Source organism: Ruditapes philippinarum, unplaced genomic scaffold, assembly GCF_026571515.1.
Source record: "Ruditapes philippinarum isolate M1 unplaced genomic scaffold, ASM2657151v2 ctg3692_1_1_1_1, whole genome shotgun sequence".
Lineage (NCBI taxonomy): Eukaryota > Metazoa > Mollusca > Bivalvia > Venerida > Veneridae > Ruditapes > Ruditapes philippinarum.
The window spans coordinates 64,338-78,839 of record NW_026865572.1 but is presented as its reverse complement, the minus strand read 5'-3'; the positions used below and the strand labels follow the sequence as shown (position 1 = coordinate 78,839).

The window sequence follows — 14,502 nt, the reverse complement described above, 5'->3', positions numbered from 1 at the left end:
AGAAACCATTTTTCTATTTTTAGTAACACTGTAACGGTGACCTTGACCCCAAGGGGTCTAAATGCAATACCAACCCAAGTCTTCATATAAGCTTCCTTTACACCAAATTAGATTACAATATCTCATTCCTAACTCTAGTTATTGTCCGAAAACCATATTTCTATTTTTCCTAACGGTGACTTTGACCTTGACCCCAGGGGGCCCAAATGCAATACCAACCCAGGTCTTCATATAAGCTTGCTATACGCCAAGTTTGATAACAATATCTCATTCCTAACTCAAGTTATTGTCCGGAAACCATTTTTATATTTTTAGTAACAGTGACCTTGACCCCAAGGGGTCCAAATGCAATACCAACCCAGGTCTTCATATAAGCTTGCTATACACCAAGTTTGATAACAGTATCTCATTCCTAAGTCAAGTTATTGTCCGGAAACCATTTTTCTATTTTTTAGTAACGGTGACCTTGACCTTGACCCAAAGGGGTCCAAATGCAATACCAACCCAGTTCTTCATATAAGCTTGCTATACACACCGAGTTTGATTACAGTATCTCATTCCTAAGTCAAGTTATTGTCCGGAAACCATTTTTCTATTTTTAGTAACGGTGACCTTGACCTTGACCCCAGGGGGCCCAAATGCAATACCAACCCAGGTCTTCATATAAGCTTGCTATACGCCAAGTTTGATAACAATATCTCATTCCTAACTCTAGTTATTGTCCGGAAACCATTTTTCTATTTTTAGTAACGGTGACCTTGACCTTGACCCCAGAGGGTCCAAATGCAATACCAACCGGACTTTCCACATAAGGTTGCTATATACCAAGTTTGATAACAATACCTCATTCATAACTCTAGTTATCGTCCGGAAACCATGATGTGGACCGACCGACGGACCGACCGACCGACCGACCGACCGACCAACCGACCGACAAGCTGACTCCTATATACCCCCCCTAAACTTCGTTTGTGGGGGTATAATTATTCATTCAAAACAATCTTCTTAATAACCACTTGCTAATAGACTAGACACTTCAAATCAGTGAGTCTTGACTTCATCAAATCATGAAATAAATATTTAGACTAAAAATTTAACATAACTGGCTTATAAATATGGACTCTTGAGCATTAAAGAGATTTTCCTTTGATCTAAAGCCAGTAACCTAGATATTGACCTCAAGAGACTCATACAAGAATACAAGGTCTAGAGACAAGTCTAGAATCATACACTGGATCATGGAGACCTGACACATGTCAGTTACAAAATACATGAGAGGTATCATTGCCATTTTATCGACTGGGACCCAAATTTTTTTTTTATAAATGTTGTGTCCTGAGAGACACATTTCCCAATTTTTCTCTTTTATGTATTTCTATTGCTTTGTGGTAGTTTATTGTCTTTTCAATAATTAATGGCTATTATCACAATGAAATGCAACTGTCTAATGTTAATGATTCTAAGTCAAAATGTACACTGCTAATGCTTATGGAAAACTGGTATGATAATTTAGACATGTATGGCAAAATATTTATAGCAGAACTGTAACACATTTAATGAAACTTTTGGATATTTGAAAATTCAAAACAGTGCATATGAAGCTGAACAATCAGTGGCGTAGCGCGGCCAAAAGTAATTATACGCCTTGGTGGTGGGTTAAGGGAGGGGGTGGCCCCCTCCCTTTGTAAATGGTAGGGGGTTCGGGGGTCTTCCCCCGAGAAAATTTGGATTTATAATGCAAAATAACGCAATCTGGAGACATTTGACAACATATTTAATTCTCTTCTTATCTAATAAATAGAGGATATTGAAATAGTGTAAGTTTGATACTAAATTTGTTTAATGAGTTGAATAAAATGATATATTACTTGAGCCTCTGAAGGGTTAAGGGAGGGGGTTCGGGGGTCTTCCCCCGAGAAAATTTGGATTTATAGATGCAAAATAACGCAATCTGGAGACATTTGACAACATATTTAATTCTCTTCTTATCTAATAAATAGAGGATATTGAAATAGTGTAAGTTTGATACTAAATTTGTTTAATGAGTTGAATAAAATTATATATTATGTGAGCCTCTGGAGGGTTAAGTGACGGCGTGGCCTCCTCCCTTTGTAAATGGAAGGGGGTTCGGGGGTCTTCCCCCGAGGAAATTTGGATTTATAGATGCAAAATAACGCTATCTGGAGACATTTGACAACATATATAATTTCCTTCTTATCTAATAAATAAAGGATATTGAAAGAGTGTATAAGTTTAATATTGAATTTATTTAACAAGCTGAATAAAATGATATTATGTGAGCTATGGCGAGCATAATATTATTTTATTCAACTCGTTCAATAAATTTAGTAATGAACTTACACGCATTTAATATTCTATTTATTTCATACCAAAAACAAAAACCGTTTGAAGTGATAAAGAAGTATTTTTCATTAAAGCGCCTATAGTATAACTCTAACAATTAGCGCGTCTTAGTACGAAATACCGGTGGTGTCATTTCACGTTCCTTAGCGTTATGTTTATGTAACGCAAATGATGTTTTGTCAAAATATATGCCAGTGCAGTACCATTTTTACGGAATCGGCACGGGTATGTGATTAATTTCATGATGGTATCTATGCCAAGATGATTATTCTCTGAAGACAAAGGCAAGGCGGCATTGTTTTCTTGCAGCAAGTTAATCAACTATATACTCGGAGTAAATGTTCATGTCTCTGTAAATATCCATTAGGTCAAGCCAAGACAGCCTTTCTGTAGTCATGGAAGATCTCTTCATGGTGCTGAAAGATAGTTCAGCTGTAGCCGTAGACACAGGCATAGTGAGCAGTACTAACAAACAACGATGGACATTGGGATAGTAATGCTCATTAGCCAGAGGCAATGTTCCTAGGAGTGTATCAGGAGTGTGGACAGTCCGACGCAAGTGCTCCATTTGTCCAACATGAAACCTATTTTCTCACTTCCCTGGTAAAGGTAGCTTCGTCCGTACGCTCTAGACAACGTTTAAAAATGACTCTTTATTTCAGATTATTATAGATTTAGTTAAAAACAAAATAGAATAGTATTTGATGTAATTTGATAGTAAAAATACATTTGAATATGATTTAATGACAAATTGCATTATTTTACCTACTTTAAATTTCTTGATCTGCATAAACTTACCTCGATTTAAATTCATATTTATGGACATCGGGCCAATCTGACTTTAATATTTAGTGACTTTCTGTTCATCGTTTAAAACGGTGCAGTTGAAAATATCAACATATGGAGGCCCATGTTCTTCGGACGTTTTACATTGGGACGCCATTTGATTTTTCCCGCTAGTATAACTTCTTATGTAAACAACATTCGGAATATAATAGGATTCTACGATAAGATACTAAAAAGTCAATACGCATGACACTGTTTTACCTAAAATAGTACTAACTGTTCTACATTTGCAACAAAAGTTACCGAATCACTATTTAAATCGCTTAATAACAAAATATTTTTTGTCAGCAAATCCTTTTTTTCTTCGTCAAAACTCACGGCGATGTCTAACATGGGCTAGGGTACTGATTTGGACAACTGTTTTCAACATTTAAGACTTTTTGATTTTTTAAAATTCGTTTTCGTTAAGTACGCCTACGGCGTACTGGCGTATGCCCGGCTACGCTACTGACAATATCATAATTCAAAAGATCATGCTGATACAAATGACACCCTAGAACTATGTTGTAACTTGTAGAAATGTGCAACAAATGCTGTAGATATCCCCCATGGTTTTATAGACCATGTATGCTATAAGCAAAGGAAATCATTGCAGCATGTAAATATAATGATCTCATAAAAACAGCTGTTAAAAATAAAATATTCTTTTTATCATTATATTATATTTTCATAAATATCATGAAACATGCACCTAATTGGTCAGGTGTCCGTGACTTTACAAAAATTAAAATGTGTACTTGAATCCCTTGGACCATTAAACAGAAAATCTTGAAAAAACCAGAGGATCACATAGGGTACACATAAACCAAATATCTATGTCAGTTAATGGTTTAAACATATTTATTTAAGCTTGGTTGCAAAACAAGTTCTTGGAACTTATATTAATGACATTCGATTCTGCTTCCTGTAACAAACAATAACTGGTGTCATATAAAGAAACATGGTTGTTGCCCAATTAGGGCTCGAACCCATGATCCCTGGATTGAGAGGCTGACACTTTGACCACTACGCCAATGCTCCCCTCTAACAGAGGCAGACACAATAACCAGTATGCACCAGAATGAATGATACAAATTTTTTTTTTAGAAAACAACATGGTCTTGCAAGGCCCACTTTGTAAGAGCAATGATATACAGGTTCATGAGACGATGCTACACAATATGTTGCTACAACTTTGTAACAAGCCAAGTAATTCTAATATTAAGTCAATGTTACACCAAGTCATCCCAGTGCTATGTTAAATTTGACACAAAGTTTTATTTTTCCAAATCTGAACAATCTTTAGAACAGGTAGGTCTTAAATATTTCCACATAATGCTGAATTGTCTATTCTTTAAAATTTGTGCAAATTAAGAGAAAATGACCATTAGGAAAATTCTACAATACTTTTAAGATCGAACCACAAGTCCTGGATAACAAATCTAATGCTCTCCCTACTGGGCTAAGCTGGCGGACTCACAAACTGACAAGAGTATTATTAACAGGACTTTGTCTTTTGCACTCCAATTTGTTTATGTGTAAGTTGTGATGATTGATTGTTTTTTTTTATTTATTTTTGTATTTGTCTTACCTGCTGTAGAGCTTTTCTTCAATGAAACACCTGGGTGCTCATACTGTGTTTTTCTATTTACATGGCTGAAAAAAGATAAAATATATGCATCAGAAGAGCAATAGTGGGAACTTTTCAACAATCTTGATACAGCTCATTATATCAATCAGTTTTTTTTCCTTCTACAGGCTAGCAGTGGCTTCCCAAAAAATTGAATTGACATCTAGTTTTTTTCTTCCCTTTTTACAAAAGTACCAAATTATTTTGGAAATATCCGTGCCTGGGGGACCCACACATTGGTTGGTAATGAGGCATGCCGGATGAAAGGATCTGAACTGCAACATTATTTTACATATGACAGATATTATTATTCTAGGTCTATCTGTGTTTAGTATATTTTTGAAGTTTAATCACTCTCAATTCTGATTGGCAACCATAGTTATAATTTTACTTAGCAGTAAAATAGTATATCAAATCAAATTCTATCTTCATACATTATTAAAGAAATAATCTGTACAACTGTTATTCCTTCTTGTCTCAAAAATTACTGATACACAAAATGCTTATTTTTCAATTCATCTACAATAGATAATAATATAGTTACTTTATACAGAATTGATTTGAGTTGATCATGTGGGGAAAATTATTAGACACAATCTCAAACCCATCCGTACAAAGCACTGTGTGTTAAAATTCTTGCACAAGGAAACAATGGCTTGCCCCTGTCATTGATTTTAACTGAAGTGGTCAGCAATTCTTACATTACTTGTCTGATGTGTGAACCATTCAGCCACACTGCCATTAATAATGATTATCAATAATATAATAAGAAAACAATAATATATCAGTATTGGATTCTTTAAATCATTTTTGTAAAAGCTTGGTTGGCTGGCAGATTTTAAGAAAATCTTCTCTAATCCAAAATTCTAATGATGGATAGAGGTTAATTTTTTAATACAGGCAAAGGCTGTACACACATCTTCATTTTACAGTCAGGTGAGTATAAATTTCTAATCAGATACACTTACAACAATCTCATTAAAATCAAATCATTATTTTGCTCCGTTACTCTTCACCATAATGTGTAGTGGAGCGACAGTTAAGATATGATTTTAATGAGATTGCATGTACAATAACAATAATGCTTACTTTGAAAAATCAAAATCATCAATTAACTAAATGTACATTAAACTTACTCAATATAGTATACTCCAAAATGTGGATCTTCAACCTTTTCCCAACCAAATGGTAATTCTGAAAATACAATTATTTAATTAATTAATAAATTACATTAAATATGTTTCTTCTAAATGAGATTTATCAACAAATGCAGAATCATGCTTCAATTCAATCTGCACATGTGGTCTGGACAAATTTTTTTAAAAACCCATTACAAATCATTCTAACTTAATAGAATGCAATGCATTTTTGCTCAATGAGAACTATCCGCCTATGCTGTTTCTTGCTGATTCTTCCAATACCATCCTTAAATCATGCTGAAATATAACACATTACAAGGGGCAATAACTCCAACACTATAAAATAATAAGTAACCCATCTTTGCAATTGTGCTTCTCCTCTAAGAGATCCACCTATATTTTTAGTCTTATGCTCTATCATGAGAAAAAAGCATCAACCCCCGCATCCAGACAGTTGCTAAAAACAAGCCAGTTTCCCAGCTACCAAAAAATATAAATTGTCTAAGATACCTTAATAAAATGACTAAATCCAATTCAAAGAATGAGCAACTTACTGACCAATCCTACTTATTCATCACACTGGCACTTTTGTTCTAAAAAGAGCTACCAGTCGGATAAATGAAGTAATTAATTGTACTGTTTTAACAAAATTAAAGTAGCATTAAAACCTATAATTTGAATATTTTTTTGGCTAGTTTTAATTTCTTTTTATCAGTTTGGAGGGTTATTATGAAACATTCTTTGCTTTGGTTGTACTCATTGAAGCAGCATGCCACCAGATTCAAGCTAATTTTCATGAAAATTTTTTGCAAATGTATTTAAAACTGTAATGTATACTTGATTAAAACATTGTGAATTAAAGGCAAAAAGTAGTTTACATATTGTAAATGTCACTTACAATTCATGTAAATAATTAAAATTACCAACAAGACTATTAGAGGTCAAAATTTGCAACAATATCCCTTACTGTGTTAGTCACTGCCTTAGTCACACATGATAAATACTACAAACATGTAAATTATTACTTGAATCTCAAATCTTTTACTTTTCTTAAAATCTTAGTTCATTTTTTCTCAAGTTTGGTTTTTCTTGAAATATTTTTGCTAATCTGGAGGCATGCAGCTTTGAATAAGTGTACACTATACATGAATAAAAACAAAACAAAGAATATCAAAGCCTTAAACAAACCTTTGGTAGAGACTTGTTCACAAAATAATTATCCTTTTCTAATAAAACAGAACTACTTTATTCACAATACAGTTTCTATTACAAGCGCAATTTGAAACAAGCAAATCAGCTACGACCAACAATCTAACGGCATCATTTTCATATGCTTCACATAATTGCGTCATAAACTTATTATGTACAAACCTTCAGAGGTAATATATATCATTTCTGAAATAAATTTGTTATCCAGCTGCATCAACGAATATGCCGGTTAAAAGTACACACAACATCACTTTATCTAATCACAATCTTTTTCTTTTCCGAGAATTTAACTTTCATCAAAATCTCTGTGTGACCTTTATATATAGTGCACAGAAAGGCAGTGTGTAGACTTATATATACACTGCTGTTGATATAACGATGCCAGTGTGTAACTTCCAAACTACCTAACTTTACATATAACAGCTTATAATATTATAGTATAAAATGCGTTCCCAAAATAATATTTCCCGCCCAACAACAAACACTGCAAAATGATTTTCAGACATTAAAAAAAAATTATATTCCAGGCACTGACCTCCAACTTTTGGCTCATTTCTCCCAAATTATCATGTTTCTTTTGAAGAATGATAAGTATTTGCATTACAACAAGCACAGAAAAACGTGATGTTCTTTTTCTAAGCAATGAAAACAGGATGTACTTTTTCCAAGCATAGAAAATTGAATGGATTTTTTTAACCACAGAATAATGACAGTGATTTTTCTCACTTAATTGGGAAGAGGGCCCTTAGCCTAAGATTTTGGGAAAAATTATCGCTAAAATTGCTAATTTGGGAAGTAAAAAAGCAGGTTTAAGTTCAGATTATTGGGAAAACTGCATGATTTTAAAGGAAATTTCAATCTGGAAGAGGCCTTTTCTCGGAATATGTTATATAACGGGGAAAATCACTGAATGACATGGTTTTGTTTTCTGCATTTTTCCCTTTTTGACATTTCTTTTTAATCAAAGAGAAGGTCAACTGTATTTAAGCATATATTGTGTTTCAAATTTGTGTGTGTGTGTGTGTTTGTTCCATCAACAAGGTCAATATTTAAGGTCATGACTTTTCTAGCTTTACTAGTTCAGGTGTTTGTCTGTGAACTATTTCATGCAGTAGCAGGCATCCGAGTAAAACAACTGTTTATAATAAACAAACTTCTCACATAAAGGCATCTAAGTCCAGGGAAGCAGTGAAAGGCAAATGATTTGAATCGGTGACAAATCACTAGGCCATGGAGGCCCCTACAAACTTGTGTTACTGATGTATCTCATCTGATATGATATCAACATAAAATAAATCTTTGAAAAGTATTATAAAGAAATTATCTATTTCCAAACAGTCTTTCAAAATAAGGAAGAATGCTTCATTTTATAAAATATCAAGGACAGCATGCTTGACTATTCTCAGTGCTTGATAGTAAAACAAGAGCCTGGATATTAATGTAGAATTTTTTAAGTTCAATCTGTCAAAATCCATGTTAGTGTTATGGGCATAGGACAGTCATTTCCTATTATGCTATCAAATAAGTTTGTGAAGTTTCAACCCATTCACTTCAGTAGTTTTGAGATACCAACTTACACACAAAAACTTTGGCCAAAGTGTGACAAGGAAGCCTGGGTGAGAACAATAGCTCTCCCTATTCTTAAACAGTACATTATGTTACACTGTCACATGTAAAAAGGCTTCTAAGAGAAGATTTCTAAAGCATTTCAAAACAAATGAGGTATGGCAAATTTTAAGCCTGGGGTAATAATGGCAGTGAGCCTTTTTAAGTTTCCATGTACCCTAAAAATGCAACTGACTGGATGCATTTGATTTGAGTATTTGGTAAAGCCTTGTGGTTAGAACATTCCAGAAAAAGCTTTATTGCATTCCCAGAAATTGTTTCAAAGGAGATGGGTTTTTTTTCAAAATCAATTTAAGTACAGGTGGACTGGCTATCGGTCACTACATAATTACGTTCTACAAAGTTCAATAGAAGAAGTTAGAATGTCTCATTTTTTTTAAAGACATAAATTTTATAAGCTGTAATTAACACTGTAAACTAACCTATGAAAATCCTTAGTTAAGCTTTATCATACAGTCATTAAAGTGAGCTTACCCATAAAAGCACTATTAGAAGACAATATAACTAAAAATAAATTGAACAATTCCAAATAAAATTTGCATTAGAGTTTAGACAACATTTAACATATTATATTCATCTCAAGAAAGTATAAAGCACATCCAGATGGAAATTGGACTGGTTCCATGAGTATGTGTATATCTGTCTTAACTATCTACCAGCTGACAAACACTTGTTTAGTTTATATTAACCTATAAAATCCTTGAGTTATCCTTGAAATTACAAAAATATAATAATTTATAGCTTTTTTCGAACACCATTTTTTCCTGTAAATTGCAAAAGAAATACAGTACTGCAAAATGAAAAGACATGTCAAATTTTAAAGGAATACTTTGCAATGATTTTTTTTTCCTTTTTTCTTTTTAAATGGGCTTTCATAAAAATCTGCTTTCAAAGAGATTTTAAACAAGGAGATTATAAATGGCCCTATATCGCCCACCTGCAGTAAAAGATCATTATTTCTACAACAACTAACCAGTGATTAGCCTATCTTCTTCTGCCCCACGTGCCCACCTTCTGGCTCCAACATTTATTCTGAATGAAGAAAACAAAAATGGACCATTACGAACATCAATTGTGGAGGTCAATCACCCTCGATCCCACAGGAATCTAAACCTGCTTGGACTACAAAATCTCACTTACTCTCCCTAGTGAGCGGCTTAACAAACAGACCAGAGTATTAAATGAACTGATTGATACTTTACATTAGGATGCACACAAAGAAACCAGACATATTTCAAAAGCTATAACTTTCTCAGAAAACACGTAAATTCTATTCAGCACCAAACTGTATTTCTGTTTCTTGATATTGTCAGGTTATGAGGACATTACATAAATTATTATCACATTACCTTATGTCTTCCATCTGTCATAAACGGAAATTCTACGAGCGAACCTGCACCCATACTATCTACACCTTAACCTGGTAACAATATGGATCATTTTTCTCACTTGGCCAACATCATTCCTCACACTCTTCCTCTCTAAACTCACAGTTACCTACATACATTCTTTCTCTCAAATGACCTGCCGAAGACAGTTGGCTGCTGTGGTGTTTCTTTTTCATTGACGAGAAGAAAACTAAAACATAGACAAAAGGGCGAAGTATTATCATGCTTATCTTCAAGACATAGATTCACCTGCCAGTTTTGTTAAAAATGTTCCCTTTTCATCAAAATCAACATGTAAAATCTAAATTCTTAAAACATTTCCAATTTCAATGAATTTTATTGAACAGAAAATATCAGCAAAATATAAGAAGTCAAGTTGCCACAGAATAATATATATGCAACTGTATGAAAATCAAAGCTATATATTTTCCACTATTTCAAATTTCCTCTTCTATTTGGTACCAGTCTGGCAATTCTCAAAGAACACAAATAATTCAACAAATTCTCAATCAAAATTGATTTTTGTGAAATATGGACTACTTCAATATGCTATGCAGACCAACATGGAAGACAGTAATTGGATTATACCAAACACAGTTTTTCAGATAAATAATGGATGCAAAATATAAGCCAATTGAATTCCTCTTTAGCCAATGTTCCTCGCACCCTATAGATGCCCTAATCACTAAGATGGGCGATTCCTCATCGCTTTTCGGGACAATAGTTTCAAGTTATTCTATTGACAGAATAGCAACGCTTCACAGTGCAGATCATTATTAGATGACATGGTCTGTACAGCCCATAATGGATAGAAAATATCTGTTAGTCCCCCCAGCAGTTGACAAGACGTGAGCCGACTTGGAGGACCTTCAGGGTAGACAATGTAACTGTTACGTCTGAGAGATCAAAATCACACTGGAACAACAACAGAGTGAAAAATACAAATGCTCCATTCCTGTCAGTATATAATGTAACGATGACAAAGTTTAAACAAGCACAAAAAGTACTTTTTGCTTTTAAAGATTGCGAGTGTCATTTGTTGCCTGATTTCCTTCCTAAATGGAATATAGTTTGAGCACATTAACTTATATAAAAAAGAATGTTTTCAATCTAGTCTATTATGTTATTGCATTAAATTGTCATTGAAATAAAGACTGATGCAAACAGTTTATCATTTGCTGTTATAACAAGCTATATCTTGATCAGTGCAACAAAATAAAGGAATTTGTGATGGGAACATAGCAGTCCCTATAATCAAATCATCAACATTATATTTACCTCCTTTTGTTCCTAATTCCTTCATATTAATAATCAGTCTGGTTTTATCATTATTAACAGAAAAGTTCACAAAACTTGTTTCACTTTACTAGTACTATTTTATCTCTAGTTCTGTCAAAATCACTTTCTGAATCACAAAACTGACTGATAAAAGTGTGCTATTTTTACTGTCTGTGATGTAGATATGGAAGCACTCTCTCTCTACCCATAGTGTATTTTACACTGAATGTTTACACTGAATGATGGATAAGTGCTCCATCATCGTGTATTAAAACAATCTCTACAGAATAACAATATTGGGTAATTGTTAATTAACTGCAGCAAGAAACAAGTCACATTCTCAGTTATGCCCATAAACACTTAATATACTTCCTTTCTTTATCAAACTGCATGGCACAAAATTTATAAAGATTTACTGATTTCTTTCAAACAAACAGTTCATACTTATTAACTGCCTAAAAATAATAAACAAAAAGCTTACACTCCAAAAGACAAAAAAAATCTTCACTTTAACAATCTGAATTTTAAAATCAATCTGAGTACCATATCAAGTCAGTGCTGATGCAGTTTAAATTGGCAGAGATTTTCCAATAGGAATCATTCCTCCAAAGAATGGATTTAATTTGTGTTTCATTGCCAACAATCGCATCTTTACACAGATATGATAAATCGCATGCAATGTCTAAAACCAGGAATTCATGTACAGTAAAGTCTTGATTTTAAGACCACTTTTAAGACCATGTCAGGAAAGTGGTCATTGAAAGGTTATTTCTTTGTGTATTTTAATTGAAGTGTTAGCTCAATGAACAACAAACTCTATGAGCCGCGTGTTACAGTTTCATTATATCATCAATATGTCGTACCAGGAAATTAAGAAAGTAATTTATTTACACATTATCACTGGGTAATGTTTTTCACATAGCAAATCATTACCTCCCCGTTTTGAAGGATTCATTGTCCAAATGTATATCATATGCTTAAGATAAAGAGGTTTACAACGAAGAGGCCATGATGACCCTGAGTGTTGCTTCACCTGTAATATAAGGCCCCCGAAGCGGGGCCAGTTTAAACCCCGGGCTATTTATTTTGAACAAACTTTGGAACACTTCATTAGAAGACTTTTCATGCATGTTAAGTTTTTTCTACACAGCATATAATGAAAAACATATTAATGAAGAACAGATGACGCCTACTTATCTCCTCCCCCCCCCCCCAGGGGCGAATTTAAACCCAAGGGTTTTTATTTGAACAAACTTGGTAGACACCCGATAAGAAGATGTTTCATGGCGATGCTGAAACTCTAAGCTCTAGGTCATTATGCGGTTTTTTTAAAAAGAAGATTTTTTTTTAGTTTCTTTACGTATACACATATAAGTTTAAAACAATGACACCCCTGGGGCAGGGCCTGTTTTGACCCCAGGGCTTTTATTTGAACAAAATTTGTAGACACTTACTTAAAAAAATGTTTCATGCTTAATATCTAAACTCTAGCTATTTGGGTTTTATCAAAGAAGATTTTAAGTTTTTGCTATACACATATAAGGAAAATCAATAATCCCCCGGGCAGGGCCAATTTTGACCCCGAGGGCTTTTATTTGAACAAACTTTGTAGACATTCACTAGAAGATGTTTCATGCTTAATATCTAAATCCTAGCTATTTGGGTTTTTTCAAATAAGATTTTTTAAGTTTTTGATATACACATATAAGGAAAATCAATGACCCCTGGGACGGGGCCAATTTTGACCCCAGGGCTTTTATTTGAACAAACTTGGTAGACACCCATTAGAACATGTTTTATGCTAAGTATCTTAGCTCTAGCTCTTTGAGTTCTTTAAAAGAAGATTTTTTAAGTTTTTAAAATATCCATATAGGGAAAATCAATGACCCCCTGGGGCAGGGCCAATTTTGACCCCAGGGCTTTTATTTGAACAAACTTGGTAGACATCCATTAGAACATGTTTCATGCTAAATATCTTAGCTCTAGCTCTTTGAGTTCTTAACAAGATTGCATTTGAGAAAAATGCTATGCCACCGCATTAATACAACACTAAATAGTAGTGTAGGAACAGACTTTTTTTGTTTCTTTACAATATTGAAGATTGTCATAAAGCATAGATCCCTGACCTATCTTATTCTTATTATCAGATAAGTGGTTAAATCTAATGTTAACTCAATAAAAGAGTCAGAGTAGGAATGTATCAATGGCACTCGAGGTCTAGGGAATTGGTTGGGTGAAGGTCATGATATTCACACAGCCTTAAGTGTTCATCGAACTTAGCATGCAGAAAGGGACACACAGTAAGACACGTTTGTCAAAATGGCGTAGGTCAGCTGGAATCAAGTTCACTGTTAATCTTAATCTGGTGTAGGCAGGGTTCGAAGATTTGCATAGCGTGTACATGCGAAAGGAGCAGGAAGAGTAGTGCAGCGATCAACCAAAGATCTAGTCACGTGTGATATCAAAGTTCAATTTTACAACTAAAACTGTGCACATGGTCAAAATTTCATTGCTGTACATCAAAGGACAAGAAAGTAGGTCACTGTCCCCTTGGGCAAGGCAAAATTTTGGACCCAAGGGTTTAATTCAAAACAATCTTGATACAGGTCCACCAAACAACATTTCAAGTCAAATATCTAAGCTGTAGCTTTCTCTCCATTCAGAAAACATTTGTTTTATTTTCTGTTTTTAATATGTGTACATAATGAGAATCACTGCCCCTGGGCAGCACCATTTTGACACCAGGGGGAAAAATTTGAACAACTTTTAGTAGAGGACCTATAGATGATATTATATAGCAAACATCAAAGCTCTATCCCTTGTTCCTTCAGACAAAAATATTTTTTATTTTTTTTACTATGTGTACATAGTGAAAATCAATGACCCCTGGGGGTCGGGCCAATTTTGACCCCAGGGCTATAACTTGTACAATCTTGCTAGAGGTTCACTACATAATGTTTCATGCAAAATATCTTAACTCTAGTCTTTGTAAATTTAAAGAAGATGATTTTTTTAAGTTTTTACTTTATACATATAAGGAAAA

The 14,502-nt window shown here is 33.9% G+C and overlaps 1 protein-coding gene across 1 annotated transcript in view; it reads right to left on the bottom strand.

Moving 5' to 3' along the window:
- Positions 1-14,502, bottom strand: part of LOC132729604 (membrane-associated guanylate kinase, WW and PDZ domain-containing protein 1-like) — a 68,928-nt gene that overhangs the window by 38,500 nt on the left and 15,926 nt on the right. The window contains exons 6-7 of the mRNA XM_060715387.1: positions 5,956-6,013; positions 4,781-4,845 (exon numbers count right to left, since the gene is read on the bottom strand). Coding sequence (XP_060571370.1) covers positions 4,781-4,845; positions 5,956-6,013 — 123 coding nt within the window. The remainder of the gene's footprint in view (positions 1-4,780; positions 4,846-5,955; positions 6,014-14,502) is intronic.